General features: G+C 44.5%; 2 protein-coding genes across 2 annotated transcripts in view; both read left to right on the forward strand.

The window, feature by feature from the left end:
* EAH_00046890 (hypothetical protein, conserved) overlaps positions 1 to 2,878 on the forward strand; it is a gene marked incomplete at both ends in the record, with an annotated part of 2,947 nt that extends 69 nt beyond the window's left edge. The window contains 6 exons of the mRNA XM_013391512.1: positions 1 to 65; positions 364 to 1,420; positions 2,181 to 2,294; positions 2,514 to 2,570; positions 2,679 to 2,725; positions 2,872 to 2,878. The exon at positions 1 to 65 is cut by the window's left edge and continues 69 nt beyond it. Of these exons, the coding sequence (XP_013246966.1) occupies positions 1 to 65; positions 364 to 1,420; positions 2,181 to 2,294; positions 2,514 to 2,570; positions 2,679 to 2,725; positions 2,872 to 2,878 (1,347 nt within the window). The remainder of the gene's footprint in view (positions 66 to 363; positions 1,421 to 2,180; positions 2,295 to 2,513; positions 2,571 to 2,678; positions 2,726 to 2,871) is intronic.
* A 3,815-nt stretch (positions 2,879 to 6,693) lies between these two features.
* On the forward strand, positions 6,694 to 9,551 carry EAH_00046900 (hypothetical protein, conserved; the record flags this gene model as incomplete). Its single annotated transcript, XM_013391513.1, has 3 exons — positions 6,694 to 7,605; positions 7,975 to 8,113; positions 8,728 to 9,551. 3 exons carry the CDS (start codon positions 6,694 to 6,696, stop codon positions 9,549 to 9,551), a joined length of 1,875 nt encoding a protein of 624 aa, XP_013246967.1.
* Between the last annotated feature and the right edge of the window lie 979 nt (positions 9,552 to 10,530).

Below are 10,530 nucleotides of genomic sequence, written 5' to 3' on the forward strand. Positions count from 1 at the left end.
GCACCGGGATGCTCAGCTGGAGTATCGTACAGCGCCAGCAGCAGCAGCAGCAGCAGCAGCCGCAGGTCGGCGTTGTTTGTCTTCTGTCTCTGATTCATACTTTTTAGTTTCGCCTGCTGCTAAGGGGTTTGGTTTGCTGCAGCGCCCCTGCAGCAAACGAGAGAGACAGAGACATCAGCTGCTGCTGCACTCTGTCCCTTTAGATTTAGCAGGTGTATACGAAGAGGCAGCAGCAGCAGCATCTGCTGCTGCTGCTGCTGCTTCCTCTCCCTCACACCCTGCTGCTGCTGCTGCTGCTGCTGCTCCTGCTGCTGCTCCTACTGGCTTGCTGCCTCAGTTTGCTGAAGCTTTGCATGCATTCAGAGGAGAGAAGGAGACTCTTATTGCTGCTGCACTGCAGCACGTGCTGCGGCTGCGGCAGGCACAGAAAGCAGCAGCAGCAGCAGCAGCGCCTGCAGCAACAGCAGCAGCAGCAGCAGCAGCAGCAGCAGCAGCACTATGGGAAGTTGATAAGAAGCTGAGCTCATGCGCATTGCAGCAGCAGCTAGGTGCAGCAGAAGCAGCATTAATTCTAACTGCAAGACAAGAGCTGCTGCGGCCTGCCCTCAAGTCCTGGCAAGCAGCAGCAGCAGCAGCAGCAGCAGCAGCAACAGCAGCAGCAGCAGCAGCAGCAGGAGAGGTGCCTGTCAATGTCTCTTGGTTGCTATCTCCGCAGCAGCTGCAGCGCCTTCGGGTGTATGCTGAGGTAGGGGGTTTGCTGCTGCTGAGAGCAGCAGCAAAACGGCAGCAGCTTGGAATGCATACGCTGCTAGCAGCACTAAGAGAAATGCAGATACGAGGCCAGTTGCTGCTGCTGCTGCAGCAGCTGCAGCAGCGGCAGCAGCAGCAGCAGCGGCAGCAGCAGCAGCAGCGCGCAAGAGTAGAGCCCACAACAACAGCAGCAGTAGCAGCAGCAGCAGAAGCAGCAGCAACGGCGGAATCCCCAACTGCAGCAGCAGCAGCAGCAGCAGCAGCATCACTTCTCAAGGTCGACTATCTCATTGTGGTGCGGCTGCTGCAGCAGCTGCAGCAGCAGCAGCTGCAGCAGCAGCAAATGGGTGAGACGTCTAACTGTCTCCTTCTTAGCCGCTGCCTCCAGGCAGCAACAGACCCCGCACTGCTGCACATGGTTTCTGCTGCTGCTGCTGCTGCTGCTGCTTCTGCATCTCCAGCAGCATCTGCAGCAGGAGCAGAAGCTGCAGCAGCACAGGAAGCAGCAGCACCAGCAGCAAAGGAAGCAGCAGCCACAGCCGCAGCCTCCGCAGCCTCCGCAGCCTCCGCAGCCTCCGCAGCCTCCACAGCAGCAGCAGCAGCAGCAGCAGCAAAGGAAGCAGTAGAAGGAGCAGCAAGATGCGTGCTGCTGAGTTTAAAAGAGATAGAGGTATGTGCTTCTTTACTTTTTGTTTTGCTGACATGTCTGTCTCGCTTGTCTCTCTACCAGTGTTGTTTATTTTATTTTTTAATTAATAAAGCTCCGCTGTATATACACCACATGCAAACCCCTATGCTGCTTGGGGTCGCCCGGGTTGTTGCTGCTGCTATCGCATGCAGCAACAGCGGCAGCAACAGCAGCAGCAGCAGCAGCAGCAGCAGCAGCAGCAGCAGCAGCAACGGGGAAGCAATAAAAGAGAAGAAAGAAGCAGAAGAAAAGAATGCGCTGATACACCTTTTGATTTTTATTGCGGATGAGGTTTGTTTGTCTTTAAAGCCCCAAACCAAGGCGCTGCATGCAGCAGCAAAAGAAGAAATGCAGCAGCAGCAGCAGCAGCAGCAGCAGCAGCAACAGCAGCAGCAGCAACAGCAGCAACAGCTGCAGCAGCTGCAGCAGCTGCAGCAGCAAACGAGCAAACACACAAAAGCAGATACTCAATTCCTTGTGCACTTCTTCTCAACCCTAGCCAAAGCAAATATACTGCATAAACCCTTCATGCGCCACCTGCAACACGTAAACCCTAAACCCTAAACCCTAAACCCTAAACCCTACTTCTCACCCAGACTCTTAGACACCTCACTCCCCAATCGGGTCTCCTATAAATGCGGAATTAAGGGTTTAGGGTTCAGGGTTTAGGGTGTTCTAGGGTTTAGGGTTTAGGGTCTAGGGTTTAGGGTTTAGGGTTTAGGGTTTAGGGTTTGGAGTTCAGGTGGATCTGGAAGAAGCGGATGCGAAGACTTTATCTCTGCTCGCGCACGGTTTAATCAGGCTTCATCAATTTGAATCTCCTTTGCTGCCGCTTGTATTTGATAGGGCGCAACACGTAAACCCTAAACCCTAAACCCTAAACCCTAAACCTCCTATAGAAGTCTGGTGTTGCTACCTGCTGCTGGTGCTCCTGGTTTTGCTGCTGTTGTTGTTGTTGCTGCTGCTGCTAATGCTGCTTTCGTCCTTGCTGCTGATGCTGCTGTTGCTGCTGCTGCTGTACAGTGCACCTGTAGAAGGGTTTAGGGTTTAGGGTTTAGGGTTTAGGGTTTTGCAGGTGCTTCATGAGGCTGAGTTCCAATCGCTTGCACTTCTTTTACACGCATTAACAAAAGTACGTTGTTATAAACCCTAAGCCTCTCCTTTGCAGCTTCCTCAGGGTTTAGGGTTTAGGGTTTAGGGTTTAGGGTTTAGGGTTTAGGGTTTAGGGTTTGTGTTTCAGGGGGGTCAAGAGGGCCGTCAAGAATTGATACGACGCATCAGCGAGGAGTTTGTTTGTCGTTTGCGGGGTTTAAACAAATTAATTTCTTCTTCTTCTTCTTCTTCTTCTTCTTCTTCTTATAATTATAATTATAATTATAATTCTTTATCTTCTTTTTGTTTTAACCCTTCATATGGTTTGTGTGATTTGTTAGACGTTAATATTTGTATGCCTTCTTCTCGCAGTTTGAGTATAATATTATATTCTTTAAATAAATATATTTATTTATTAAACAACAATAATAATAATAATAATAATAATAATAATAATGAAGAGAGAGAGCAAATAAGAAGGGTTTATAAAGAGCTTGTGCTGCTCGTCCTTCTTCAATTAAACAAAACCCTAAAAAGTATTCATACAGCGGAGCTTGCAAATGCAGCAGCTGCAGCAGCAGCAATTCTTCAAACCCTAAACCCTAAACCACAAACCCTAAACCCTAAACCACAGACCCTAAACCCTAATGACGACCTGTAAGCAAATCCAAACACTCCGAAACCCTAAACCCTAAACCCTAAACCCTCAACCCAAAGCTTAGCGCCTTTCAGATGCTTAGTACACAAACCCTAAACCCTAAACCCTAAACCCTAAACCCTTGATTGTGACTGTTTAATTCAGGGATTTGAATGAAGCAGCAAATTCTTTCTTCGTAGGAATAGACAAAAAGTTAGGGGAGATGATGCAAGAAGGTAGAAGACTACAGAGACCCAGCGAAGTAAACCCTAAACCCTAAACCCTAAACCCTAAACCCTCAGCTGGGTATAGCCTGGTTGGCAGCAACAGCAGGGTCTGAATCCCTAAGCCCTAATTCTTAGTCTTAAACTCTAAACCCTAAACCCTAGAGACCACTCAGAAGCCCTTCAGGGTCGTACAACTGCTGCTGCGGCACCACTTCGAGGGTTTAGGGTTTAGGGTTTAGGGTTTACGTTGTGTGTATGCAGCTTGTAAAGGTAATTACTTCTTTTGCTGATTTTTATAACAATGAAAATAAACAAAACAAACACAACCCAGAAAACCTCTGGCGCTTTCTAAGATTGCATTATCCTCTCGTTCGTCAGCTGTCTTATCAGCCTCTTAAACAACTTGTAAGTCTAGGGTTTAGGGTTTAGGGTTTAGGGTTTAGGTCTTTGAGTCTAGGGTATATGGCTTAGGGATTAGGGTTTAGAAAGGGTTTAGGGGTTTGGGTTTAGGGTCTAGGGTTTAGGGTTTAGGGTTTAGGGTTTAGGGTTTAGGGTTTAGGGTTTAGGGTTTAGGGTTTATTTAGGGTTTAGGGTTTAGGGTTTAGGGTTTAGGGTTTAGGGTTTAGGGTTTAGGGTTTAGGTTTTAGGGTTTAGGGTTTAGGGTTTAGGGTTTAGGGTTTAGGGTTGAGGGTTTAGGGTTTAGGGTTTAGGGTTTAGGGTTTAGGGTTTAGGGTTTAGGGTTTCGTTTGCCGTTTGGGGTTTTTAGGGTTTAGGGTTTAGGGTTTAGGGTTTAGGGTTTAGGGTTTAGGGTTTAGGGTTTAGGTTTTAGGGTTTAGGGTTTAGGGTTTAGGGTTTAGGGTTTAGGGTTGAGGGACTTCCGGAAGAACGGGCTGTGGCTACGTCAGGCGTATATTATCTCCTTCTCTCTAAATAATATTATTTTTATCTCTTTCGTCTTCTTCGTCTTTTTTAACTTAATAAATTTATTCTAATGTTTTTATTTTTGTGTTTTGTTTGTAGTTTGCATTTTATTATTTATATATATATTTATTGTTGTTTATTATTTATATTTGTTTATTATTTATTATTTATTTATTATTTATTATTTATTATTGATATTGATTTGTTGTTTTTATTTGTTTTTATTTTGTTTCTATGACCTGTGTTTAATATAATATAATATAATATAATTTATATTATCTTTAATTATTTTATATTATTTTATTTATTTTTTTATTAATTAATTTAATCTTAAATTTATTTTTTTATTTTTATTTTTCAGGTCTCCGCTGCATTTTCTCTCGGTATTGCAGACGAAGATATCTTGGCTTTGCTTCCCTCTAATAAACGCAAACCCTCGAGGGTTTAGGGTTTAGAAAGGGTTTAGGGTTTACAGAAGGGTTTAGGGTTTAGAAAGGGTTTAAAGTTTTCAGAAGGGTTTAGGCGATAGAAAGGGTTTAGGGTTTATAAACGGTTTAGGGTTTGGGAGAGGGTTTAGGGTTTACAGAAGGGTTCAGTGAGTAGAAAGGGTTTAGGGTTTGCAGAAGGGTTTAGGGTTTGCAGTAGGGTTTAGGGTTTAGTAAGGGTTTAGGGTTTAGAAAAGGTTTGGAGGTTAAAGAAAGGTTTATTACGGGCCTGAGCCTCAGATTCCCCCTAACCCTAAACCCTAAACCCTAAACCCTAAACCCCTAACCCTAAACCCTAAACCCCTAACCCTAAACCGTAAACACTAAACCATAACCCTAAACCCTAAATCCCCAACCCTAAACCCTAAACCCCTAACCCTAAACCCTAAACCCCTAGCCCTAAACCCTACACACTAAACCATAACCCTAATCCCTAAACCCTAAACCCTAAACTGTAAACCCTAAAACCACTTTTCTTTCTTTTTTTTGTTTGTGGTGGATGATATACAATTTAAAACAACAAATTATATCTGCATGCATAGGAAGACAAAAGAAATAACAGACGTCTTAATAAAATAAAAATAAAACTTCAGATTAGTAAACAGATTTTAAAACTGTTGTTTATATAATTAACGCAATTTAAAATATATTATAAAAGTCAAGACAAATTCGATTCGAACCGCAAACCCTAAACCCTAAACCCTAAACCCTAAAGGGAGACGAACAAACCCTAAACCCTACACCCTAAAAACACTAGAGGGCACACCCTCAACACTAGAGGGACACCAACAAACCCTAAACTCTAAACCCTAAAGGGAGACGAACAAACCCTAAACCCTAAAAGGAGACGAACAAACCCTAAACACTAGAGGGAGACCAACAAACCCTAAACCCTAAACCCTAGAAGGAGACCAACAAACCCTAAACCCTCAACACTAGAGGGAGACCAACAAACCCTAAACCCTAAACCCTAGAAGGAGACGAACACACTATGCTTAACAAAGAAGAGATAATATAATGAGATGAAGAGACAGACAAAGTGCTGTTTATAAAAAGAGAAGGTAAATATGTTTATTATAAAGAAGAGGTATTGTGCTGATAAAATAAAAAACAAAATTTGTTTGTGTGCTGTATGTAGCTGCATATACACACCGCCGCATACTCGTGTGTATCCATTCTCGAGATAAATGAACAGAGGGTTTAGGGTTTAGGGTTTAGGGTTTAGGGTTTTAAGGTGGATTATAGCATTTAGTCAGCCCCGAAATCGAGGTTTATATTGGAGTATTTACAGATTAGGGTTTAGGGTTTAGTGTTTAGGGTTTGTGGTTTAGGGTTTAAGCTACAGAAGACCACCGGTCTGTTCGCTGCTGCTGCTGCTGCTGCAGCTACAGCAGCAGCAGCCGCAGCCCCAGCAGTAGCAGCAGCAGCAGCAGCAGCAGCCATTGATAGTACAGAGTCAGTTGCAGCAGCAGCAGCATTTGTTTACCTTCCTTCTTGCTGTTTTTTTTGTTTCTTCTTCTCTACATATCGCTGATCTCTAAACCCTAAACCCTAATTATATTGAGGGTTTAGGGTTTGCTGCTGGGTGTATCCTTCATCTCCTTCTTCTTACCTTCTCCGCACCTTTGTCTCTTTTTTTAATATTCTTTTTCTTTATTTCGTCCCTTCATTCACTCAGTAGCTTATTATCTGCCTACGATGCTGCAGCAGCAGCAGCAGCATGCATGCAGCAGCAGCAGCAGCAGCAGCAGCGGCAGCAGCAGCAGCAGCGGAAGCAGGCAGCTCCACATTTGAATTTGGTTTTACCTCCATTGTATAGCTGAGGCTCTGCAGTCGCAAGTAGCGGCGGGCCTGCATTATCAAGGGTTTAGGGTTTAGGGTTTAGGGTTTAGGATGGGGTGTAAGCATTCTTCGCCTCGAGGCAGTTTGCCTCTTTCAAGCAGCACGAGTGCATGCAGCAAAACCTTAAAGGGTGAGAAGCTGCAGCAGCAGCAGCAACAGCAGCAGCAGCAGCAACAGCAGCAGCAGCAGCTACTGCTGCTGCAGCATCAAGAACACTGGTCGGGAGACCGCAGCACCACCTCAGCAGAATTTCGTTCGGGTGTACATACAGCTGCAACTCGCAGCAGCGTTGCATGCAGCCCCGCAACTGCTGCTGCTGCTGCTGCAGCACCAGCAGCAGCAGCAGCAGCAGCAGCAGCAGAAAACACTCAGGCAGCACCTCCTTCAGCAGCAGCAGATTGTGCTGCCTCTCCAACAACACACCCTGCTACAGCACCTGCAGAGATTCCTACAGCATCAGCAGCAGCAGCAGCAGCAGCAACACCAACAGCAGCAGCAGCAGCAGAGCCAGCTTCAACACCAGCAGCAGTCCCGGATGCAACACCACCAGCAGCAACAGCAGCAGCAGCAACAGCAGCAGCAGCAACAGCAGCAGCAGAAGGAAGAAAAGCAAGAGGGCCTCGTGCATTCCTTTGGAGGAGACTGCCTAAGCGGTTCCTGCAGCAGCAGCAGCAGCAGCAGCAGCAGCAGCAGCACAGGCAGCCAATGCTGCAGCAGCAGCTAAGAGATATACATACACCGCAGCAAAGAGCTCACTTCTTCCACCTGGGGAGCAGCCCCCGCATCCGGCGTCCTGCTGCTGCTGCTGCTGCTGCTGCTTCTCCTGCTGCTGCTGCTGCTGCTTCTCCTGCTGCTGCTGCTGCTGCTTCCCCTAATGCTGCTGCTCTCAACAACGGCAGCAGCAGCAACCACCAGGCTTGCAGCGATTCACAAGAGGATTCGTGGAGCTCCTGTTATGACGATGTAAACCCTAAACCCTAAACCCTAAACCCTAAACCCTAAACCCTAAACCCTAAACCCTAAACCGCCTGTTTTCTTCCGCATTTTTGCACGAATATATATAATAAATAAATAAATAAATAAATAAATATAAAATAAATATAAAATAATTATAAAATAATAAAATATTTATTTATTTATTTATTTATTTACAGAAAGGAGACGAGGGATTAAAAGAAGAAGTTCAAAAGCACCTCGTAAATAAATAAATAATAAATAAATAAATAAAACTAAATATAAATAAATAAATATAAATACACATCAATATAATACATTTATTTATTAATATTTATTAATATTTATTTATTTATTTATTTATTTATTTATTTACAGAGAGGGAGACAGTTAAAAGAAGAGATTGAACGACGCTTAACATCTGTGCGGTGGTGCTGTCCCCTCTTTGTTTCTCGCATTAAGACAAACTCTCTCTTTTCTAAGTATTATACTTTAACTAATCATGTATTAGGAACAGGTATTTATTAGTATTATTATTGTTATGCTGCTGCTGCTGCTGCTGCTGCTGTTGGCGGTGATGGTGGTGCTGCTGATGCTGCTGCTGCTGTTGCTGTTGCTGCTGCTGCTGCCGCTGCTGCTGTTGCTGCTCCTGGCGGTGCTGCTGCTGCTGCTGCTGATGCTGAGGCTGCTCCTGACGGTGGTGGTGGTGCTGCTGATGCTGCTGCTTCTGCTGCTGCTGTTGCTGCTTCTGGCGGTGGTAGTGGTGCTGCTGTTGCTGCTGCTGGTAATGCTGTTGATGCTGCTGTTGCTGCTGCTGCTGTTGATGCTGCTGTTGCTGCTGCTGCTGCTCTTTGCTTCTCTTTGTGTATACGCATGCTTATTCGCGTATGAATATATATATATATATCTATATATATATATATATATCTTTATATCTTTGCATGCATATATATATATATATATTATATGTAGATGTGCTTATATTAGGATTTCCATCTACATATATATTTATATACATATATATATATATACATTCATATATATTTATACAAATATATATATATATATATATTTGTATATATATACATATTAATAAATATAATTGCTGCAGTTTATTGCTGCTACTTTCAGGTGTATCTGGAGCTGTTCGTTTGGGGGTTCAGCGCAGCAGCGGTCGACTTGTTGCGATAAAGACTTTGAACTTTACAGCCTTTCATTCGTCTTTATTATTAAATGAAGTTGAGGTGTATCTGCAGCTCGATCATCCTAATATTGTTAAGCTGTTAGATGTCTTTGGAGACTTTCCTTCACTTCCTGCTGCTGCTGCACCTCCTACTGCTGCTGATGCTGCTGATTATCATGATGTTGATCATGATGATCCTTCTGCTGCTGCTGATGCTGCTGCTGCGCCGCATGATGATGCTTCGCCCGATGCTGCTGCTGCTGCTGCTGCTGATGCTGCTGCTGCTGATGATGCTGCTCCGAAAAGTGAAGCTGCAGCAGCTGCAGCAGCAGCAGCAGCAGCGACGCGGGGAGAGGAGGCAAGCAGCAGCAGCAGCAGCACCAGGTGCAGGAGTGTAGGAGAAAATAGCAGCAACAGCCACAGCAGCAGCAGCAGCAGCAGGAACCGCAGCAGCAGCAGCAGCAGCAACAACAACAACAATAACAATAACAACAGCAGCAACAGCAGCAGCGAGAATCGCCTTTCAGTCCCACGAGGCAGCCTTCCTATGACCAGCAACAGCAGCAGCAGCAGCAGCAGCAGCAGCAGCAGCAGCAGCAACAGCAAATGCATCCGTCTAGTGATGGAGTTATGCACAGGCAAGGAGTTATACGAGAGGCTTCTTCAACGACGAAAGTACAAAGAAAGAGACGCAGCAAAAGTTGCGCGACAAATGTTTGCTGCAATCAACTACTGCCACCAACATAATATCTGTCATAGAGACCTCAAGTAAACCCTAAACCCTAAACCCTAAACCCTAAACCCTAACTAAATCATAAACCCTAGACCCTAACTAAATCATAAACCCTAAACCCTAGCTACACCGTAGACCTCTAAGCCTAGGCTAATGCTATCAACATAATCTTTGTTATATAGACCTGAAGTAAACCCTAGACCCTAAACCCTAAACCCTAACTAAACCATAAACCCTAAACCCTAACAAAGTCATAAGCCTTAGGCTACTCCCATCAACATAATCTTTGCTATAGAGACCTCAAGTAAACCCTAAACCCTAAACCCTAAACGATTGCTATCAACTTAACATCTGCTTTAGATACGTTAAGTACACTCTCAAACCCTAAACCCTAAACCCTAAACCCTATTCATTTTCGTGTTCTTCTCCTGCAGGCTTGAAAATTGGGTGTACTTGGATGAAAGAGAAGATGCACCACTCAAATTGGTGAGTTGCTGCTGCTGCAGTTGCTGCTGCTGCTGCTGCTGCTGCACTTGCTGCTCCAGTTGCTGCTGCTGCACTTGCTGCTGCACTCGCTGCTGCACTCGCTGCTGCTGCAGTTTCTGCTCCAGTTGCTGCTGGTGCTGCGGCTGCACTTGCTACTGCTCCAGTTGCTGCTCCAGTTGCTGCTCCAGTTGCTGCTGCTGCACTTGCTGCTGCTGCACTTGCTGCTGCTGCACTTGCTGCTGCTGCTGCTGCTGCTGCTGCTTTTGGATAGACTTTATTTTTGTGTCTCTTCGTCTCCTTTTTTGCTGCTTTTTCTTTTGCTGCCGCAGCCTGTTGTTGTTTATTTAATTTATTTATTTTATATTATTTATTTATCCATCTGTTTGTATTTAATTTATTTATTTTATTTATTTACGTCTTCTGCTTATATATTTATTTGTTTTTAATTTGCTGCATATCTTTCTGCATTGCCCCTCATAAATATATATATATATTATATATATATAATAAATATATATATATATATATATTT

The sequence above is a fragment of the Eimeria acervulina genome, genomic scaffold (genome assembly GCF_000499425.1).
Source record: "Eimeria acervulina Houghton genomic scaffold, Eah_scaff704, whole genome shotgun sequence".
Taxonomy (NCBI): Eukaryota; Apicomplexa; class Conoidasida; order Eucoccidiorida; family Eimeriidae; genus Eimeria; species Eimeria acervulina.